General features: G+C 43.0%; 1 protein-coding gene across 1 annotated transcript in view; it reads right to left on the bottom strand.

Moving 5' to 3' along the window:
• Positions 1 to 8091: 8091 nt before the first annotated feature.
• Positions 8092 to 24179, bottom strand: part of Nmdmc (NAD-dependent methylenetetrahydrofolate dehydrogenase) — a 40953-nt gene continuing 24865 nt past the window's right edge. Inside the window, exon 6 of the mRNA XM_084589580.1 lies at positions 8092 to 8213. Coding sequence (XP_084445706.1) covers positions 8098 to 8213 — 116 coding nt within the window. The 3' untranslated portion in view covers positions 8092 to 8097. The remainder of the gene's footprint in view (positions 8214 to 24179) is intronic.

Consider the following 24179-nt stretch of genomic DNA (forward strand, 5'->3'; position numbering starts at 1 on the left):
CCGAATAGAGCTTGTAGCTAACAGCGACTGCTGTGATGTTAAAAAATGAAACAATCGCTTGTGAGCATTCCAATGCACCTTTCGGTACATGCACGGGTTCTACAAAGGCGCACGTTGACAGCGTACTCGATGGGAGGCGCGGGCGGATTGAGCAAAACATGGCCGCCGCGCACCTCTATTTCTTTCACTAGATGGCGCTAACTTTTGTAAAGCCTCTATTCCGTCACAACCAATCACCACAAAACATCGACCGTATTGGTTGGTTCTGATGTCCAGCGCCCCCTTCAACTTTAAGATGACTAAACCCTCTCTCTCATAAACAAAAAAGGAAAGGCAAAACCGCAAAACTCCTCGGGTCACGTCCTTCCATTGGGCGCTTCATGAATGAGCGTCTGCCCCCGCGCAGTGCGTTAAACCCGGTGTACAAAAAAAAAAAAAAAAAAAAAAAAGGAAAGAACAGAGCGTTCTTGTCACGACCCGCCTGTCGTTACGAGTGCGTTCGCCACAGTGTCCCATCGGGGCCCGCGCTAATCTGGTGCCCGTCGGTCCCTTACATATATATATACTCGCATTATTTTACGCTCCGTTCTGCGCTAAGCCATCAGAATGTACGCGGATGCGCGCAAGGTAGCCTTGGGATGATCGGCGCGGCCGCGTTAAATAGCAAGTGAACATATTCTAGTTCACTATTATAGCAATATAGCCGCGTCGTCATCTGTGAAAGACGTTAGCTGCGAGCGGACGCCGGTATGCCCAACGTTGCTAAAACAAACCGGCTACGACGCTCGATCGTTAATATGGTTGTATATTGATGCCGGTAATAAAAAATAAAAAATAGTTTGAGCTCAGTGCCGTTCACCTAGCGCTGATTGGCCGTTGCTTTCCCGGACGGATAGACGCGACAGCAAAACCGACATCGAAAACTACCGATCCGAATTGGTTTTCGTTTTTACACTCAGGTCTTGGGTGAGGGCTCGTTAGCTTTGCGTCTACGTCGTTGCGCTTTTATTGCTTTGAGCTGCGTGTATGCCGTCATTCTACAAAAAGAGAGTCGGCGGAGAATTTTGGACGTTTTTTCTTTTTTTGCCGCTGTGTCCGGTAGGAGTTCAGGGATCGGAAAATCGTCTATAAGACGATTTAGTTGCGATGCCTGGGCGCAGCCTACTTAGCCCCGTATGAGCCAAACTGGAAATTCCGCTCCGGCTCCTCTTGACGCCATCTTGGACTGTGCTGTGCGTGTTGATGCTGCGATGCGGCAGTGTAAAAGTGCTGTTTCGCGATGCATGGTGAAAGCTATCCGACACCTTGGTGCTATTTTGTGGTTTGTTTGAGCGCACCAGCAAACCGTATTCGCCGCGAGATCGATCTAGAGGTGGCGCCACCGTCAATCCGGTAGTGTGGATCAGCAGCCGGCGGCGCTCGCAGAAACGCACGCTGCGTAGGTCTGCTTCCGAGTTTACGGCGGGTTTGTTGGCGATGAAAACGTGTCTTCTGCAGTATTTCTGCAATATTGCAGAAAAAAATCCAAGGATTTCGCCAATGCAGCAGAAGAAGAGCGCATTTTAGGAAAACAAAGCGCGCAACCACCAATCTTCTAGATTTACTTTGCACGTTCCTTGCGCTGTACCGCGCTCACGCGCCTAATGCGTGGGCCTGCCTAATGACAGCTTTGTTTTTCTTATCGCCTTTTAAACAAATTGCACTTGTCTCATGCGAGTGAGACCGGCGAATTAGTTGTCAAGCCCACGCAGATACAAGGTTCGTGCTCTGACCTGCAGTAATTTAGATTGAATCGAGGCAGCCTGGTTCATTATATCGTAATTGATTCGAGGATTAAGCAGGTTAAATGTAGCATTGGCAGCGGACTGCATGGCGAGTTGCTTTAGACTGAGTGCACATCAACTCTGGCCTAGACAACCACGCACAAGTATTCCCCAAAAATGAGATCACGCCGACACTATACAGGAAACCTCGCCGCACAGGAAAGCTGATTGTTCACGTGTACAGCTCTGAGTGGATTGAATTTGCCGAGATGCTTTTTGCGGCCATTGTCATAGAATGCGATAGTGTATTAATGCATGCGCCACTAACTGTAAATGATTTCCTGAAACCGAGGAAAGTATAAGGGATTTCTGATATGTGTGTGATGTTAATATACAACGGTAAATTAGCAGTGTAATTATTTTGTTTTGCAATGCGAATGAATTTCACCCTATGAGAGAACTTTTACACACTTGACAGAATTTACAATAATCAGCGATTAATTTTCAGTAACGTTAAAGTGCAAGCTACGAATTACTCGCTGCAAAGACATCGTTATAAACTGCGCATGGGCACTGTCATGTTCTGGGAAGCAATTTTACAGGCGGAAAATTTCTTTGTCACTAATTATTTAGCAGTGACTAAATCTTATGCGAAGTAAAATATTAGGGTTGCTTCCAAAACAGATGCCGGATATAAAACTATTCCGAAAGAAATGAAGGTCATCGTATCATGCGACTATAAAAATGTATTTATTCCCGAACTAAACACTGATATTTAAGCCCGCATGAAGCTGTTTTACTCCTCTTGTCAGAAATGACAAGTTTTGTCGGAAGACAGCACTTGGACGAAAAGGGATTATAATGATTATAATAGGCTGCCAGTAAAGTACATTAATCTAGGTGTATTATGTAATATTTAGGGTAACAATTAGGAGCAGGGAATATGTTTCCCAAACATTCGAGCATTTCTCTAAAGCAAAATGTGCTCAATAAAACTTTTACGGATGCACAGAAGCCTTCAACAACAAAAGAAAAGAAAAGAAATGCATATTGGCCCGGGTTTAACGCATGAAAGCGGCATCGGCTATGACAGATGATTGCAGAGGCTGGTTTTGGTGTCATTTTTTTTTTTATTATTATTAACACCACATTTACCACGCGGGATTGTTTATTGTGCAGTCAAATCCCACAGCAGAGGAACGCCTTTCGAAACGGCTGTAATTGAATCCCCCGTTCTCGAAATCAGCAGTCGAGAGCCCTTACCATTCAGACACCGCGACAGAGGTTTAAAAGAAAAAAAAAAGTACTCACACAACTCTATCGTGCATACAGACGGCATAGCAGGCATAGAGTAGCCTGTTCAAACTGCATTCTGCTATATGAAGCAGTCTGCGGTGGCATATGTTTTAGTAGCTGCGGTATTCCAAACAGGAACGGGAATATGCGATTTCTGGGCGTTTGCATTAACTTTTATTGACGGCAACGACCTGTTTTGCTATGACACGGCGGTAACGACAGTACCACTTCGTTTGAGACATTACATGTCAAAGGATCTCAAGCGCCGAAGACCGCGATGGATGATGTCCTTATCCAAGTATGACATGCTCGATACAGACAAGTATAATATTTTTAATGAAGCGTGGGGTTATAGACTGTTCATATTTATTTTGCAAGAGGCATATAGGCAAGCAAAAGCTCACAGGAACTGCGAAACAAACAAAAACACTCCTGTACACGTCGCATGCGCGCGCGTAAATCACTGGCACGCGACGCGAAAACGCATCCACACTGAGTAGGTTTCGCCGCTGAGCCGCAAGGTGGCGACTCTGCTCGATCTCGAGGCCAATACTATAGTGCTCTACCAATACCATCCGTTTGGCATGCTATGGCAGCTGTTGGAAACAACACTAGCGGCCCTGGCGACTGCGAAGGACTGCTCTCCGCTTCCCCAGGCCGAATTCATCAGAGTTAACTGTGAGGATGTATCTGTTCTATCTTTCACGATACATGTATTTTTAAATATATTTTATAATCGCAATGGTAACTGTACACATACATACACAACGAATGAACCGCACGGGCAGCTATCCGAACGCGGAATACAGATACTATGAGAGATGCTTTCCAGTCATCGCCGCATTGATTTAACGTGAAGTGCGACCCATTTCGATATACGATCGAGCTGTCCTGCTTCAACAATGTATACTTTCAAGTTAAACCACGGTTCAAGAACAGCACATAAAAGAAGTAGTGTCTAAAGCACCATTTGTCGATGTTTTTATGCAGCCTTGGTGTTCGTCCTGCGGCGCAACATCGTATCCCCGTCATAGCAGCATCGTAGCATCGTTTACACGACATATTGTTGAGCAAAACCTCGAAAAACGTGAGCTGTCAACTGCACCATGAACGAAGACGACAAATTCGCGGCACATACAGCAGCGCTTACGAAAGCGGCGCTGCCCGCTGGCGCGGCGGACGACGGCATCGATAGGCCTAAATTGTTTCGCATCGAAGGCGCATAAGACTGCGTTTTGTAAATGGTCTCTCATAGAACTGCCCTACTGCCGATCCCATTGTATCAGTAAAAGAACTAAAGATCTAAATTTCGGTTACGCCTTAGCAGCGGAGCCGCACCATTGCCGCACCAGCGGCAATGTGTTGCGAAACTTTTTGTGTTGCAATTATCAACAACACAGTATGGGTCACCGATCCGCAAGAAAGGTTCTTTTTTTTTTTCTTTTTTTCTTTCTTTCTTTTTTTTTTTTTTTTTTTTTGCTGTCGGCTTATTTTAAACAATAGACAAGAACAGATTTTAGCACGCTCTTCTGGCGCTGGCGGAAGAGATCCACCGTGTATCGTTGGCGCGGAAGGCTTGCGGGAGGCACGGCCTATCCGGCATGCGTGTTTACTACGGCGTAGGAAGTTAAATGGGCATCATATTCGTGAGTCCGTCATTGTTATTAAATCTATCTGGCTTACACAAAACGTTCATAGGCGAATTAAATCAGGATAGACTGGAAAGCGGTGAAGCAGAAACATATACAGCCGCACTCGGACTGTCGTTGCATAATTCCCGCGTACGCTCTCAGCAATAATTTTGCGATTCCTTTGATTGTTTCTGCAGTCCACGATCACGCATTGCTGTTCCGATGACACTGCCACTAAAAGGTGCGCGAAAAAGGTATTTAAGTCTCTCAAACGACAATATAAAGAGGTGCAAGGTCGCTCTGCTATGCATGAAGTACATGAAGCGTGTGAATGCACAGCCCACTTGGTACTGGCAACAATGGGCCGGCGCAAGGAATCTGGTTAGAGAGTATTTTCCTCCTCTCCTGCTCGCTCTCGGTAAAACGGTCTTTTGCACACCCTCGTTTGGTATAGCCAGTATAGCCTTGAAGGAAGTATAAGCGCACAAAATGCGCGACTAAATGCATTAACCCTTAGAGAAGGAAAATAGGGGCGCTTTCATAACGTACGTGTGGGAAAAGAATTTTAATTTCGGCAACAAGAAGAGTGGGTGCGTTTATAACGCGAGTGCATCAGTTTTGCGAGACTAACGATTATACGTACGATGCCCGAGTATATGACGGTTTCGCGCGGTCCTCTGAAGGTCGTAAATCGAGATTCTACTTATAATGCTTTTGCATTTAATACAGCTAGCATGAGTGTCGACTAAAAGGTGCAGCGGCACCACGGTGAAGCAGAGCGGAAATTAGGAGATAGAATAAGCATGCGCATCAATGCTGCTAGAGAGAGTGTTAACTTGCGATGTGCCATGTGCAGAGTGGTCTATGACATACCTTTTAAATGCCCAGTAACTATATCGGGCAAATCGAAAAATGCATAGACACGCGCTTACGCCAGCATAAAACGTCCTTGAATGGAAATTTCATTCTCATGAAATTTGGCCCTACATTACAGAGACTGTCATCGTAACAAACCAAGTGTGCTGAATAAATCAAATAAAAATTCATGCACTTTTCTTTTTAACAGAGCTAAGGTTATGTCAGCCATCAAGACCAATTGACAAGGGAATTGTGTGAAACCTATTCACAACACATTCACAACAGCGACACATGCTTAAGTACGCTTTCAGTAGACATCCATGACTGAAATTTATCTGGATTCTTAAATGTAACCTTTTATGGTTTTTTTCTTAAAGGGATGAGGGGTGGAGGGAAGGGGGGGAGTGCATGCACTTCTGGTTGTCTTTTGAGAGTAATATTACCTATGTATTTTTCAAATTCATTTCAGATGTTAACAGTGCTTGTCCTTCATCCTCTTCTCTGCCCGTCACAGCGCTGGTAATGTTTTTGTTTCTGTGTGCTTGGCTGTTTTACTTCATGCAAAGCAGCGGTCGTTCATTTCTTCTACAGCATGTTTACAGCTATTTATCGGTGTAAATGTGCAACATTGCAAGCATGAAAACAAGCTTTGACTGCGTTTGCTGGTAGCGTGTCCATGGCATTTGTTTAAATTACCGTTAAGGTATTACTCCTATATTACACATATTACTCCCATGTCACACATATTACTCCCATATCACACATATACTCCTCCGTGGTGGACTTCTCCGAGCTTTGGAATAACAAAATTCTTGCTTCGAGTTCTTGATCAGTTTGCTCTCACCACATGATCGGATCCACAAGCCTTCCTAGTCAGCTCAGCTGGCAGGCTGCCTCAAACAGGTGGTGGTCCCAAGCTCTAACCATGTAAATTTTTCTTGAATACGAAGTTTCTATGAGAGCAGTATAGCTTTTCTTTGTAGCTATATGGTTACACTTGAGTAATCACTCCCTTATATTTATACAAATGTGCCATTATATCAAGAATCCTCTATAATTAGTGCTTCGTGAGTAACAATTGCAAGTGATTTCATGGGAATGCTAGGCTGTCCCAAATGTGCTGTTTTCTGCATCTTTTGCATAACGTGTAGCAGATAAAAACAATAAGTCGCAGCTTCTTGGGGCTCCGATCCACAGCAGCCAATGATCGCAAGAGTTGCTTCGCATTAGATACAGATGACGCTCACTTCAGCAGAAGTAATTGCGGACATGCCTTTTCCCTCGAAATGCTTTCTCCTCTTCTTCGTTTTCATGCACAGCAGCGTCAGGCAGTCGGCACTCCTGCCTTGGTATTAAAAATCCGGAAGGCAATGCTCTCATTACTTGCCAAAACATATTAGTTCCAACTTTGTCTATACATTCATTTGCAAGTAGACCAAAAGTAGAATGAGGAATCCCTATAGCATATAACTTGTTCGGAGCCAATTCACTTGAAATCCAACACTATTTTGACAATTTCGGCGCAAACTAGATGTGACTCAGGAATAAAAGAGACAGGGACATTATTTGCCTTTGTGCCTGGCTGACTACCACGCTTCAGTGTTGCTATACGCTGCACAGGCATATTCAAGGTATATATGGTTCACGTCTCAAATTCTGTAGGAAAGTTGCCTCCTCGCTCCCACTGCCTCCCTGTGTTGTCTGTGCTATTCATATCATTCAATGCCGACCAAGTACTATATAGTTCTCGGGACCATGCTCATGAGGGTCACTTGCATGTCGTGTCCCCACCACTCCAAGCAAAGGTGGTGGGGAGGAGGAGGGGGTAGGGCTTCTAATCATCTCCTGCGATTTATGCCACTGATGCAGGTATGCTACGTCAGTGACAGCAGTGCCAGGTAAAAGCTTCGAGTGCCACAAGAACACTGTGAAATCAACATTATTTGAAACTGAGTACTTCTTATGCAGAGAAGATAATATGAATACTTGGCGCAGCCAACAACGGCTTCTGCTGAGCCAAACATAGCCACGGCCAAACATAGCCACGGCCAAACATAGCCACGGCCAAACACACAAGCCAGCATGCCTTTTGTGACCAAATTACCAGTTGAATGGCACCACTTTAATATGGCAGCACCCGCCAGTAAACTGTCTATATATAGTACTATATTCCTCATTTCACTTACGAATACAGGTGTAGCACCTTGCTAATGTATATCCGTGCATTCCACAACTACATTTGTAACAGCAATGTGAGCAAATGTGAACTGGTTGAATTGTGAATTGGTTGTGTAACTATCTTGTTTTTGCTGACTCGTAAAACTAGCTGTGCTGTGCTCTGCGCACACAACTCCTCCACAAAGCTACATTTCACACACAGTCAGAGCTTTCAATAAACAGCAGTTTCATGATACTGCAGTGTAACAAGTCTTGAGCCTTTGCATGCACAACATTTTGCAAATTAATCAATTTAAAGGTTCAGATTCTGTAGAAGCATGTCTAAATATGCATACATTTGAGCTTTACAATAAGGAGTCATTAAATGTCAACTAATAATTTATTTCTTTAGAGTAAGCGAGAAAAGTATTCCTCATCAACATTGCAACAGTTACTGGACCAACTCCTCCAGGGACCGGGGTAATGAAGCTGGCCTTTCTTGATACACCTGCAAAGAAAAGACACATCAGAAAAAATAAATAAGGAAAGCTGCAGATTTCTTCAAGGCTTCTGAACTTAACATGGTGGTGAGCAAGTCATATTCACTTCGAGCTACCTCTAGAGGATAATGAATCTGTGCAACAGATGCTGAAAATCTTTTACCAGCTGCTTTGCACTCCCACCCTTTCCACACGCTTTTCACATGACCCATTTTCTTCCTAATTTTTTTTTTAGAGCATCATTCCTATCTGTCCTCTCTTCCCTCTATACATGCAGCAGTCGCTCTCAAATTTGTCAGACAATAAAATTCATTCTAATAATCATGCCAGAGGCCTACCCATTAAATAAATTCGATTCTCAAGACTATTTTTACTGCTGGCTGTGCTGAGAATTTTATAGTACTTTGCATCAAAGGCTATACAGTCTTTATGCCTCGTTAATATGGAAACTCGCTGTCCGGACAATGGACAGGGGAAGAATGCACGCGCCCCACTTGGGCCCATGTATTTTTGTCTCGTTAATATGGACAGTGCTTGAAAAAAAGCAGAGGAGTCCGAACGCAAGTTAAAGAAGGGCGCGCCGCCCGCGAACCTAGGTGACAGCCGATACAGCGGGATGCCTGAACGTGTCCTGTGGGGTTGGAAAGAACCAAAGCGGGCGTGTCGCCGTTCTAAGGGAAGGGGGAGGGGCAGGGGGAGAAGAAAGTACACAACAAACCGAGGGTCAGCATAAGAAAGACCCCGAAAGCGGGGAACCAGGAGATTTCTGGGTGCAGCGGAAGTGCCGCCGCAGTCTGGAAAACAGCAACATGTGGTTGCAATAAATTCTGCTGAACGTGAACGGCCGGTAAAAGTGTAAGAAAGAAATGACAGGAAGAAAGACAATGCCTACAGTGGCGGTGGGAACTGAAGTTTTCTTTCCCAAAGCGCAATGTGTGTTCCATGAAGCTGTTAACGCTTTTCGGTGAGAGTTAAGACACACAAAGTAGAGCGACAAAAGAAAGGCGACGTACGCACACGCAAACGGGACCGGGCGTCCCGTCCTGGACGCGCTTCCCTCTCATGCTCCTGGTTTTCGTTCCTGTTGCTCTGCCGAACTGTCAAACTGTGCACACTAGGCGGCCCGTATGTCGGTTTCGCATTGAGTCAACGATGCGGCCTTGACAAGGTCTGAGCTCTTCGCAGTTGGCTAGCCGTTGTTCTAAACTGTACTTCAGCTTGCAGTGTTTGTTTTATGGGAACACGTAAAAATGGCGCCAAGAAGATGGGATGTTCGATAGCCCTCTGCATAGCAGCTTGCCAACTTGACTCCCTTGCTTCCTTACAGAAACAGTACAAGGCAAAGAAAGAATCAGAAGAATGGAAAGGCAGAAAGGTTAACTAGGCAAAAGGTGCACAGCTTCAGGAGCCTGTAACCCTCAACTTGAGTCTGGCTTTTGGCATGGCGGGAGTTAAATGCAAAAGAACAGAGCTGAACGTGCGCGAAGAAATCTGTGAATACAAGCAGCAAAAGCCATCTCAGTCAATCCAAGCTGTGAGGGACTAGTATCAACAGCTCCGCTATTTCCTCGCCTCAGGAGAATCTCAAGCAGCTACTTAGCGGCTACTTTGCTCAGTGAAGAGGCCATTTTGGAAGTGGCAGTGAGTAGAGAATCAGACGCTGATTCATCGGCCAGTGAGGAGTTCGTGCTCGAAAGTTCGACCAACACAAAGGCCAAAATCACGAGTGTCATGGTAAGCGAGTCGCTTCAGACTGCACTACAATTTTTTGAAGACAACAATGACAAGGATAATGCACTCAAAATTGCCGGTGTTCTGTGAAATTTTGAGTCCAGTGCACACCGTTATGTACAAAAGCAGTCGTTAATTACAATTCTCTTTTCTCAATAAAATCCTCGCACTCGTTATCATGGATGACTCGCTTTATGGACAGTTTTGGTCGGAAACCAAAGTGTCCATATTAACGAGGCACGACTGTATACACATAGTGAGTAAATCCATACCAGAGGAAAAAACCTACATGCAATTCTAAGGAATGCTGAGCACAGAGGACACTGCTGTAAGTTTTTAGAGGGGCTCTGGGCTGATCAAGCTGCTTGCTAACAGCTTTTTTTTTTTCTGCCAAGAAATATATTGTAATTATTTTGTATTATGCCTTGGTTTATCCCATGAATGAGTACGACACGATATGGGTGACACTCAAGGAACGTAAAATAAATACACATTTGAAAAGCAAGGATATTATTAACATGGTCATAAAATCATACAATAGTGAAATAACAAAAGAGTCCGTATATCAAACAAGAGATCCTTTACGGGATTTTACAACAATAATTTTGTGGACACTGAAATGAAGCTGCAAAGAGTTACATTTAGGGCACCAACTGCTTATAGGCTTGAGTCAGGGTTACAATGCCCCACAAAGGGCATCAATTTTGCACTCCGAGATTTAGCACCAACAACCAGCCTTAATCTTGTATGACCTTCGAGTAGTCCTTTGCTCCAGGTTTTTCCAGAAGTAAAACTGACAGAAAACCTTCATTACATAATGCAACACGATGACGTAATGTCAGAGTCCTTTTGTGCTTGTCCATATCAACTTAAACAAAGTAAGCAACTACAGCATGCACAGGTGGTGTCAGCAGCAATTGGCACATGACCCTGAGATCAGAGTTCACCAAACATGGGCTTGTAGAATATATAGCAAGCCCACTATGTTCAGGTTTCAACGTTTCACTGATACATCTAGATGCTAGCATAGTGTTACGCTGCATAGCGGGTTACTAAGGAGCTTGAGGAAGAAGAGACCAGTGCAGACTGATCTGGGCTCTGAGCCGCTTGCAACCAGCTTTCAATCGTCGAGCTTTTACCTGTATTAAAACCATTTCATTGGCTAGTGAGGGGGTGGGCAATTTGCACAAAGCCAGCAACAAAGCGACGAAAATAAGAGAGTCTGAGGAAGCTCCAAAGGCTTTTCAGGGTGAGTAGAGTTTCGAAGTCTCGTACTGCAGCTGTCTTCTGAGGACCTGGCCTGATACTATCCTTGTTAACGAGGAAGCCAAGAATCAGAGTTTGTCAGTCTCCAAAACGGCACTTCCTTGAGTTCAAAATGAGTCCCGCTTTGCCAATGCATTCAAGAACAATATGGAGCCTCTCACTGTGCTCTTGGAAAGTCTTGCTGAAAATGATGACATCATCCAGGTAACACATGCATATTTCTCATTTTAGGCCAGGAAGGATAGTGTTCACAAATTTCTTAAACGTTGCGACAGCGTTGCATCATATTAAATTTGAAAGCAGTCTTGTCACGGTCAGATAGAAGCGGAGAAATTTGCCAATAGGCAGATCGCAAATCAACGGAGGAGAAATGTGACGCCGAATGCATACAATCGACCCCGTCATCAATGCGAGGTAACAGGTATAGCATGTCTTTCTTTGTTAGCATAATCAGACAACGGTTGTCTATGCAGAATTGCCATGAATTGTCTTTTTTTTTTTCCCACTAGGATCACAGGTGCGGCCCACGATTTGAAAGATTCTCAGACGATTCCTTTCTGCAGCATTTCGTCCACCTGGTTCTTGAATTACCCTGCAATGGCATTGACCGACTTTCATGACATCATGGCTAATACGATTAATTCACAGTTAATCCTTTCTCATCCCACCCTCTGGGATGTCCCTCCGATAGCAGGTCCAAGGATAGTAACAATGGTGTCCTGAGAAAAGGTCGCCGCCATTGGGTGGAGGGCCTCCTCTGGGAGCCATTTGCCACTTCGTTCTTGAGTTGCATCCGATTATAGTGCATTGAATATCATACCACTATAAGAAAATTTTGCAGCCAAATATATAGGCAAATGCAGTCCTTAATCTTTCAAAAATAATGTATGATCTTCACAACCGAAATAAACAAAAGTATACAAACTTAAAACAACAGACATGCACAGAAATGTATATCAGCTTTATTAGGCAGCACAGCAGTATGCAACCTGCAATATGGTCATGCTAAACGATAAAAAAAACGAACCAATGAATTGGCACAACTGGCAACTAAAAATAACATGAGGTAATAACATAAGGCAGTAAGGCATAATTAATTTGGATGTCAAGGAACCAAAAAATTTCCTGAATTACTGAGAAACAGAACTGCGCCAAAAGGATGAGACATGAGAAGAACACAAGAACGTGCGTTCGTCTTGTGTTCTTCTCTTGTCCCGTCCTTCTGGTGCAGTTCTGTTTTTCAATATTGCCTTACCAACTAGCCTCCCATAGCACAATATTACATTTCATTTCGCCTGATTTATCCAAAAGTTGAGTGTCCAGATGCATAGGTTGGCACCTTATGGAAGGGCTCACTCACACTCCTGACCAGTGACACCTCCACTCACTTGCACTCACGACCGTCCACGATCACTCACTCACACTCATCCCCGTTGAGACTCGGTCACTCACTCACACTCATCGCCACTGCCATTCCCACCCACCCACTCACTCACACTCGTACTCATGCCCCTTCACAACCGCATCCACTCACTCACACTCATCGCCGCTGACGTTCACACCCACTCATTCACACTCTTGCTCACCCCCCTCACAATTGCATCCACTCACTCTCACTCACACTCATCGCCGCTGAAATTCACACCCATTCACTAACACTGATATCCACTCGCTCACACTCGCACTCATGCCCACTCAGGTTTACATCCACTCACTGACACTCATGCCCGCTCATGCTCACATCCACTCACTCACACATACCCACTCACACCCACTCAGTCAGACTCATCCCCGTTCACACTCAAATCCCCTCAGTCGCATTCACACTAGTGCCTCCTCACATACATATCCGCCCACGCACTCACAATCACGCCCTCATTCTCACATTATCACACTCCCATTTATGGCCCCTCACAGCTCACTCACACTCATGCACGCCTGTTCACATCGCACTCATGCTCTCATCCACTCACAGAGCTCACTCATGTATGCCTGCTCACATTCGCACTCATGCCCTCATCCACTTACTAGAACTCACTCATGCCTCCATACACTCACATCCACTCACTTAGACCCACGTCCACATACACCCACTCCCATGCACTCACACTCATGACCACTCACCCAGATTCACATACGGCATGGGCACTCAAACCTTTACTATCCCCATTCATACCTACTCCCATTTACATACACTCATGAACAATCGTGCATGTCCACTCATTCACAATCATTACCAATAGCAACCACTCACACACATCCACTTATGACCACACATGCTCACCTCCATTCAAGATAATATCCTGTCTAACTCATATACACTCAGACTCACGACCACTCTCACTCACATACACTCACGACAGCTTGCATTCACACAACTCACACTCATGACCATGTCCACTAACAATCCCTCATTCCCACTTGGATATATACACCCCACTCATATCAATTCGCAATCCCCCTTGACATACTACAGTTTCAACTTGCATCTTTAAATATCATATCTGCATCCTTTTTCTTCTTGGAACAAAAAGTCTCGCAGTGTGCCCACCACTGTAATAAATATTTGCGGATAAGAATTTATTCAACCCCCTGCGTATATGCTTATCAATTCCGTCAATTCATGGTGCCACTGTGCTGAACGGACGCGACGACAAAGGCAAACTAAACTCACATTTATATCCTCTCACGCTTACAACCACTCACGTCCACTCAAGCACACTCATTACCACTCACATTCATATGTACTCACTCCCATTCACATACACTTACAGCTATTCAGGCATGTCCAGTCATAATAACTAACATTCACCTCCACTTACTCCCATTCATATACACTCACACTTATCAGCATTCACCTCGCATTCGCTCATTCCTACTCCGGCCTGCTCAGATCCATTTACATCACCTTCTGACGTACTGCATTTGCAACTTGCAGGTTTAAATGACATAGTAACTTTTTCTTGGTTTTCTTGGAACAAAAAAGTCCTCAATGTGCACATCATCATCATTATCATCAGCCTGATTATACCCACTGCAGGGCGAACGCCTCTCCCATATTTCTCCACTTAACCCGGTTCTGTGCTAGCTGCATCCACTTGACCCCTGCGAACTTTCTGCTAACCTAACTTTCTGCCGCCCCCTGCTACGCTTTCCTTCCCTTGGAATCCAGTTTGTTACCCTCAGCGACCATCGGTTATCCTCTCTTCGCACTACATGTCCTGCCCATGTCCATTTCTTCTTCTTAATTTCCACTAGAATGTCGGTAACTTGAGTTATTTCTCTGACCCACTCTGCACGCTTTCTATCTCTTAATGTTACCCCTACCATTTTTCGTTCCATAGCCCTCTGGGTTGTCCTCAACTTAAGTAGAACTCTCTTGGTTAGCCTCCACGTTTCAGCCCCATAGGTGAGTACAGGCAAGATGCAACTGTTGTATACTTTCCTCTTGAGCGATACCGGTAAGCTGCTAGTCATAATCTGCGAGTGCTTGCCAAATGCGCTCCATCCCAATCTCCAAATATGTCTACTTAGGGCAGGTAGTAACCGCAGATCCGGACCATGAAAAGGAATTAACAATGTGCACACAATTGTCATAAATATTTACAGATAAAAGTTTCTCCAACCCAGTGATGATGCGCTCTGACTTCTCGTTACTAGATCGTGCCATTGCACTCAATTGACGCTATAGCACAGCAAACTATAAGCTCATATCCACATCCACTCACTCCCGTTCACATACATTCATGGCCACTCACATCCACCCACTCATACTACCACTTACATTCATATCCACCACTCCTACTCACATATACTCACGGCCATTGACGCATGTCCATCTCATGCTCATTACCACTAAAAACCACTCACGCACACCCACTCAGGACTACTTGCAGTCCCCTCCTTAACATTACTCGTCAACCTCGCTCATATACACTTACCTTCCCGACAGCTCGCACTCGCGTGCACTTAGGACAGCTTGAATTCACATACACTCATGACCATTTACGGAAAACCATACTCCTTGTGGGTTTAACTGCTATATTTGGAACCTTTTTCTTCACAGAACCCATGGCCATTGACGCATATCATCTCATACTCATTACCACTATAAACCACTCACACACACCCTCTCAGGACTACTCATAGTCCCCTCCTTCACACTACCCTCCAATCTCACTCATATACACTTAAAACTCCTGACCGCTCACACTTGTGTGCACTTAGGACAGCTTGAATTCACGTACACTCACGACCATTTACTCAAAACCATACTCCCACTGACATATTACTGTTGCAACTTGCGGGTTTAACTGACTCTTGCAATGCGCCCACCATTGCCATCAACTTTTAAGGATAAAATTTTCAATCCAGTGCTGATGAGCTTTGGCTCCTTTTCACCAGATGGCGCTACTGTACTCAAGGGACTCCAGGAGGCAGCAAACTAAATGTGTTGTGTTTAATCTCTTTACAGTGCAAGCAACTAGGTGTGCGATGCATTGGAAGCTTACTGCACTGCACACGACTGTTTTGGAACAAATACATGTCCCTGCTGTAACCTTCAGCTCGAAAGTGGCGAAAGCTTGCTCTCAATGGAGGCGCTCGCTTTTATTTCGCATGCGCATGCCCGCATATGAATGAATGACAACTAAACTCTATCTCATAGTTTCTTGCAGCACTGTGGAAGGTAGGGACCTCATCAGCCAATTAGGATAGGGCAGTAAACGTGTTCCTCCATGACTCATTGTTTGCTTGTTGTCTGCGCTCGATGTATGGAGATATAGTTAGAAAATATATACATACACCCTTTTCATATGTGCCAAACACTCAAGAATGCATTAGAATAGCGTATGTAGGTTTAGGCATGCTAAAAAAGCATGATGTGGGACATTACACTGTTCCTTCTGCACGTTTAGCTCGCTAGTTAGATTGGATTAGATGGATTTATTGGCTATACCTTTTGTAATGAGTGGGCATTACAGTAGCGATGCCCTAGACTTGAAGGTAGTTAAATCTCGTTACAAGAGACACTCGGTTATAAGAGACATTTGAAAATGGTTTGGTTGGTTTTCTTATGTCTGCTAAGTTAACAACATTGCATACAAGAGACATGGTTACAAGAGACAGTCAGTTACTAAGGACAACTTTTTCAGGTCCCTGGAGTAAATTCTTCACTATTTAGAAGAGACACAACCCAGGTGTGCTCATGCAATGCATCTGGAACGCACCAACTTGTACATGATGCACTTCAGATTACCTTAGCTAAATTCTGTTCCATATCAGTGTCCTTTTTGTTATGTATGTCAGGAACTGAGGAGAGCTTCCCCATGATTGAAAAGTCAAAACGGCATTGCATTACTGTTACCTACGAAGCAAATCAAAATGCATGACATCCAGCATTTTTAACTCCTCACTGTTAAAATTTGATAACAAGATGAAAGCTTAGAATCCTGATGTCTTTCTCTTTGTGAATCATCTGAAGGTGACGAGCCTGTAAGCATCTGAGGGTGACGAGCATGTAAGAGTGCCTCAAAGGTATTAGAGCAACAGGAAGGCTTGCAAAGTAAAGTGCTTTACCTCCAGAATTTGGGAAGGAATACACTCTGCACTCACATAAATACACACTATTATGAAAAACTTCTTTAAGCTTTCCTGAACAATTTCCAGTTAATGCGTGTGAATGCATTTATATTCTGATGTGCAGTAAACTGATCAACACAGTGATTTTAGAATTTTCGGTTACAAGAGAAGTCGTTTTTCGGGTCCCTTGAGTGTCTCTTGTAATGAGGTTTTACTGTAAATATTATACAAATTGCATGCATGCCAAAGCATAATAGCACTCTCCCATGTTCTTTCAGTATACATGCACACAATTTGGGCGTTACCGAGCGTGCACTATGCCCCACCACTCGGTCAGCCGCCTCTTCTTTCATTTTATTTAAGTTTATTATTTAACTTAAATAAGTTGATCCAGTCTAGTGGCGGCATCTTGTTGTTAAAACAGTAACCATTTTATCAAAAACAAAAAAGAAACTGACACTTATTGTCCCATTTCTGCAGCACCCCCCCACCCCCCCAATCATCACTCGCTATAAATAAATAAATCCAAGTTAGAGCTATGAGATCTGCCCTAAGCAATAAGTCCAAAGTCATAGTGCGCTGCCATTTTGGAAACGATGAACGTGCACAAGAATAGCGCATGCTGAGGGCCCATTTCACGTGCAATGGCTTCCTCCGCCGACACTGTGAACATCATCAACTGCGATAGAATAGAGTGTCGGTGTAGACGCAGACTGCTTGCGCAGCGTCACTGTGCTCGCTCTGCATGCGACCACTGACCAGCATTGAACAGAAAGCTTAGTGCAACTGTCTGTTTTGCTACCCCCTAATGTAAGAAAATAATCTGTTTTGTGTGCATATGCATAAGCCAAAGCTCTAAACAGTACTGATGCAAGAGGAAGACAGTATTCTCCACCCTGTGGCTCAAATACGGCATGCGAAAAGGTCCATGCGAAAAGGTCCATGCGAAAAGGATTACTCTACAGTGGAAAAGGAGCATTTAGCATCCGCGTGGGCAGTAATGAAGTTTCATTTGCATTTCTACGCAACACATTTTAGGTTCAAATGGACCACCAACTCCTGCCAGTGTTTGAAAAAAAAATTAAACCATCAAATGGAACACTGATGAGTTGGAGGTTGACTCTCCATGAGAACAATTTCCACATCAATATATACGAGAGAGAGGAAAGGAGGGAGCAAACTGTCTTAGTAAGTTAAACTAAGGCTATACTATATATCTCAGCGTGTGTAGAGCATTTATCTATCTGCAGAAAAGAGACATCCATGTGTGCATACTCTTTTCTATTCTTTCTACTGTGTGAACAATGTGGTTTCCTGTGACTTTTGTCCGTGCATGTTTGTTTTATGAAAGTGAGTAGTTTTCCGTGAGGGAAAACTCCTAAGCGTGGGGGTACCTGTCACGCATGAGTGGAAGTCACCGCCTCAAAAAGAGAGAAAAAGAACCAACCCAAACACAAATGAAGAAACTACTGGCGTGCAGCAGACGAAGTAGACCGAGCTACAGGAACGGAACAAGGTGGATGGCGTTAAGTGCACGCATCTGCATGGAAGGAATAATCACCGAGATGGTGGAGACTGAAGAAAGCCAGACGCTGCACAGTTTCAGGCACTGCGAGTCAACGCCAACTTACGGAGCCCACGACCACAAAGATACTTGGACGCAATGCATCTCAAGACAAGAACGACAGTACATGCGACGACACCAGCTCTGTAAGTCCGCTGCGGTGGAGAAAAGGGGACTTAAGCATTGGAGTCGGTACAGGAAATGCTAAACGAGGTTACCCTCAGGTGCCGACACAGTTAAAGAAGAAATGAATTGTCAATGAGTAATTACTCCCTTATTAGAAATCTAATCCACCTTGGGAAATTCCCCTAAACATTTTACTAATTTTATGTTTGGTCAGTCTTTTTTCCCAATGACGTCAAGTTATAAACCGCTTGTACATCATGTAGACATTTAAAATGCTGCTTTTGCTCGCTTGACACATAACCTCAAACTCAGAAAACTGTGATTTAGCTGCTTCAACGGTTGACTATGTCAGCAATCTAGGTAGCAGTAATACTAAGAATGCTGCCTTATCATCCGACTTTAGTTTAGAAGGCAAACGATACTCTACGAATCAGGCTAGATAATCATAAATGGTTGGCAGCACATTTTATAATTTTTTATTTGGGCCTGCTTTGCTTGCTTCAGCAGCCATTCTGAAAATGGTGCTGATGTAACTGGTGTTACTTGTCTTATTTTAGAACTTCCACATTATTTGGCCAGAAGTTCATATTGCCTGCACTGTGAAGGATTCGCTCGACTGTTTCACCCAATGGTGAGCCCAAATATAGGGTCTACATTGATTGCTTCCTAGCCGAAAAATCGTACGAGCTAGAATTTTAATTATTTCAGAGATGTCTCATAAGATGGGAAGGCATTTTGTATATTTCGAAGTCTGATAAATTTTTTTTTGCAAGTATACCATTGCAAGTTTTGTTCCAATTTTATCTAAAAGCTTGATTTCGCAAATAAAATTTGATGATGCGACATTAAATGAGACATGAATGAATTATTAAAATGTACATTTTATTGGCTTCATCTAAAAAGCTTGATTTTGCAAATAAAAATCGATGATGCGACATGAAATGAGACATGAATGAATTTTTAAAATGTGCATTTTATTGGCTTCATTTTGATGTACTGCAGTATTTTAAACCTGACAGTTCTTGAACAGAAAATTTTAATGAAAGCACACCATTTTTTTATAAGGCCATTTCTCTCACAGTAGGGAAAGAGTTATTAAAAGGCAACTCTATCTTTTTTCTTAATAAATTGGTTTAATAAAAATATTACTGCAGGTGCCCTTATCGATACAGATCCCTTCTGGTAAGACTGGCAGCTGTGTGATGTTTCACTTCTTCACAAATCAATTTTTTAAGATGCAACAATTTTATGACCTCATCAAAGCTGCAGTATTTCCAATGGTACCAAAGCATTTGCTGCGCCACAAACATTGCCCATACATTAAAAATTCAGGGGGCACATTGACGATCTAAGGTGTGGAGAGGCGAAAGCCCATTGCGCAATTCGTGACGTCATTGCGCATGCACAGTTGTGGTGGCTACTAGGTGCCAGTTGAGGTTTGCGTACGAAGACACTAAGCATATGCAATGCGTGGGTTTAGGCTACCTCAAAGCTTACTAATTAACTAAGCATCATTAACTAACCATGTACTTAATATCTAATTACCTAATTATCGTTAACTAATGCTCATACACCTACATCATTGATCGATTAACTATCAGAACTGAAACCATCCTAACCCTTCTGCAGATGACTGACAGTTGCCGCGGACGCATGGATGTACGCACGGACACGTTGGCGGGTCATGAGCCGTAAAAGGCTCTCCTCTTAATACTTGCCAGCTTTCAGAACCAAAGTTTTTAGGCTTGTATTCGATCATTTAGGCATTTTATGAACACAGTTATGGTTCGAATTAGCTGTGTCAGCCGTTCAATGTGCGTATTTGAGTTTTGTCAGCAATGCTTGTGACGTCCACTGCATTAGTGCATCAGAAACATTAGTGACATTGCATTGTCTGTGCCTACGCAGCCAAGTTTTGGTTCAAGTTTGCATCATTGCGATTTCAAAATATTTTACTCAATATCTTGAAGGATGTTATGTTGTAATGCAGAAGTGGAGGATGGGGGCTTCTCTAAAGAATGTAATGAGATCATAAACTCTAAATGTTACAACAATCCACACAGCTCCCATTTACATACCTCTGTCCTTTAGTGGAAGATGAGTAAGAAGCACTATTCTGAATGTCCAGGTAAATGGTATCAAATCTATGAAATAATTGCTTATAGGAATTTATTGGTTAGGCCTTATCTAGGCAATTAAGCTACAAAGTCACCATGCACCAAGTACGAGATTATTGTGTGTCATTTTGTTTGGCTTAGTGAAGGTCGGCATATTATAAATTTTATATTTTATTCAGGATGTTGAGAGTGGTCAGAAAAAAAAAAAAAAAGTCCGTATCATTCATGCAAGACTGAGTTCAAGAAGCTTTTATGTGATAATACAGATCTAGTGATTGGAAAATGGTACAAGTTTCACTACTTATGCCAGCCAGTAAGCATTACAGTAGAGCCCCTTTACTATTATGGTAAAGTCACTCGGACCGACAAAAGTCTTTACTATAGTATCAGGTTCTTTACTACATCAGCTGTTGGTGATGACATGGTGCTGAAGATGATTTCTGGTAATATAATGGCTACTTAATAACAGGTCTTGTTGCTTTATTAAAAAGAATTCTAAAATACCTTCCATCTCTTTCATCGTCTCTTCATGCCATTTACTTTTTTTTTCAATTATAGAATTTTTTGTTTACATCTTGTGGAAGTATTTAAGCATGAATGCAACACAGCTACCAATACAACAAAACTTGATTTCATGTGAAAATCAAAGCTTTGCATGAACATTGCATCACATTCCGCTGTTTCTGTCTTTTAAGAGGCAATAGATGAGAAATACGGTGAGAGCCAAGCACTGCAAAACAGTTCACTCCATGCCTCCACTTCTTGCCACCGCTGCTTCATACTGGGAATGTTTCCTTCCTTTCCCTATTTCTCACTGCACTTTTACTCCCTTTTACTTTTTGAACGGACCGCGCTTTGTTTCCATATTTGCAGCCAGCTTTACCAAATTTTCCGGTGTATAAAACGCGGTTCTTTCACAAAATTATCGACAGTGCGTCCTATACAACGGTGCACCTTATGTGCATCTTTTTTTTTTAGCTTTGCGTAATATTCATAGTCGAACTTTATCGTGAAACGGTAACGGCAGCGACGCCTGTGATTACAATACTTACAATCATTGTAGTGTTCTAGAATTGTACAGCCATCTCACTGGCAGAATGCCAAAAGGTGGCAATGTCCATGCTCCTCGCCCTTTCCACACTGCCAACACAAGCCAGATCGAGTCGACTCTCTTTTCCAGTTACTATTTACAACATTGATTGGTGGCTATTGAATGTGTGTTTTCTCCTTCCTGCAAGTGCTTTGCCGTATGCGTCAGAGTGCCCGTGCGCAGCAATGATCAGCGCCCTAATTATAAGCACAAAGAGGATGCCTGAGCGCTCTAGCGAGAAATCGGCGACCGCATACCAAGATGAAGCCTTTCAAGGCTTTCAGTAATAATAAAGTGTTCCTGCTCTCACTGAGCGAGAGGTTCTTTTGCACATAAGTGTTGTTTCTTTTTTTTTTTCTATCATTCACGCACGCACAAATTTTTTTTTTTTCAGGCATATAGCACGTCATGGTTGTTCAAGCATATAGTCAAGTCCTATTGCCCTACCCTGAATAAATTGAGGTGCATTTCATACAAGGGTGCGTCTTATATACCAATTTTTTTGTTGACAGCCTATAAATATGAGGGGTGCATCTTATACAAAGGTGCGTCTTATAAACCGAAAATATGGTAGTTTTTTTCCTAAGAGCTGCATGCTTTTCCTCACAGCTCTAAGGCCTACGTAAAGTAGGCTTCTCCTCGAGCGGGCGAGTATGGTGGTAAGGCCATTAAAGAAAAACACGATGTTATTCTCATTTTTTTTTTTTTTTTTTTTCAATAAAGAAAAATTTGTCTTGCGATCTTAGGCAATGTGCCTGCGGTGATGTCAGTCTGTGGGAAGTTCGTCGTCGTGGCGAGACACACTTTACTATAATCGATTGTTATCAAAAATGCCTTTACTACTATAAAGGGTAAAAAATGTAAAAATGTACATTCGTCTATAGAAGATGAACTGGGACTTCAGTTTCACTTTACTATATCTGAGTTTTTACTACATCTAGCGGAGTTCTAATGTACCTGTGTGTACAATGTCAAAGGAGATTACAACCCCCCTCTGCCCCTATCCCGTTCCCCAGGATCTCAATGCACACATGACATCAGGTAATTCTTTCAGAGAATGGGGTGAGCCTGTTTTGCTTGCCTGCTGTAGTGTGATGATGAATGAGCACTCTTATTGCTGTACGGTTTCAAACTGAAGCAGCAATGCTGCAATCATTGTGAAATATGAAGCTTGATCCAAAATTTTTCTTAGACTGGCATTGTAACTGTGACAAGTTCTACTTTATGCAAACTTGAGATCATCAGTTTATTGCAGTGGTTCTAGCAGTTCTGCTGTTTTTATAACTCATCATAAATGTTTGGGTTAGAGCACCATGTGCTGCAAGTGTTTTTCCTTTGCTTGCATTGTCTAAACAGTGCTGTACCCACAGGTAAACTTTAGCTAGGGGAATCGTAAACCCAATCAAGTAGAATGTCCATGCTATTTTAGATCATGTGACTGCTGTTAAACAAAGGAATATGTGACAGTGCACTGGCAACAAAGCTGGCTTCTGTTCTATTGCCACTAGTCATTACCAAAGCTCCGGTTGATGTCCCTGTGCCCTGTATTGATTGCAATACATCACCACAAAAGGTGAGACAGATAACCAGACCTTCCGAGACGCGCACAGTTTCAATTCTCACAAATTCAGTTGTTGATGTTTAGCAACAGTGTGGAACAATTTGAGGAAAACAAGCCCTTTTATGCACTCGTCCTCCTCAACGGTAATCTCACTGGCCTTGAAATCAGCACACCATGCAGGTATGCTCGCTTGATGAATTTATTCCCATTACTCCTGATGCATTCTTTTTCTCGGATGTCATAAAATATAACTTTCTTGTCATTCCTTTCTTACATTCACTGTTGCCACACAGCATGTGTCCAATAAAAATAAATACATGTGACATGACCGCAATAGGCCACTGAACTTAGCATTGTACATGCCGACTCCAAAACAACTGTAGGTTCTACTACCACTTAAAGTTCTTTCCAGGTGGCAGCACCAGTACTAAAAACTTTTCACACCTTATATGCATGTACAACACAGCGCAGCGCTCAAAATCACAAAGGACGAGGAGGGGACAGGACAATAGCGCTATTGTCCTGTCCCCTCCTCGTCCTTTGTGATTTTGAGCGCTGCGCTGTGTTGACGATGAACCAACATGCCCAAACATTTTCCCTTCTTATATGCATGTACATTTTATAATCTTGTAAGCAACAATAAATCCCATCTACATCATTAAAAATACCAACCAGATTGTAAATATGCTCCTGGGACTATTGTACCTCTTTAGTATTTGTTGGCACCTGATAGCCTTAGTTGCCTTTGTACCATAAAACATAATACAAATGGGTCACAATGGTGCCTTGTTTTCGGATTTTTTTTTTCTGCAATAACAGAAATAGAAATAAGGCGCTATTTGTTGAGCTAAAATTCGGGTACAAGTTCGGTTGTTCAACAAGAAGCTCTATAATTTGGGTCCCTTGAGGTCAATTTTCGCAGCTAAAGAAAATTTTCAG

The sequence above is a fragment of the Amblyomma maculatum genome, chromosome 1 (genome assembly GCF_055883805.1).
Source record: "Amblyomma maculatum isolate TAMU_Amacu chromosome 1, ASM5588380v1, whole genome shotgun sequence".
NCBI classification, from domain to species: domain Eukaryota; kingdom Metazoa; phylum Arthropoda; class Arachnida; order Ixodida; family Ixodidae; genus Amblyomma; species Amblyomma maculatum.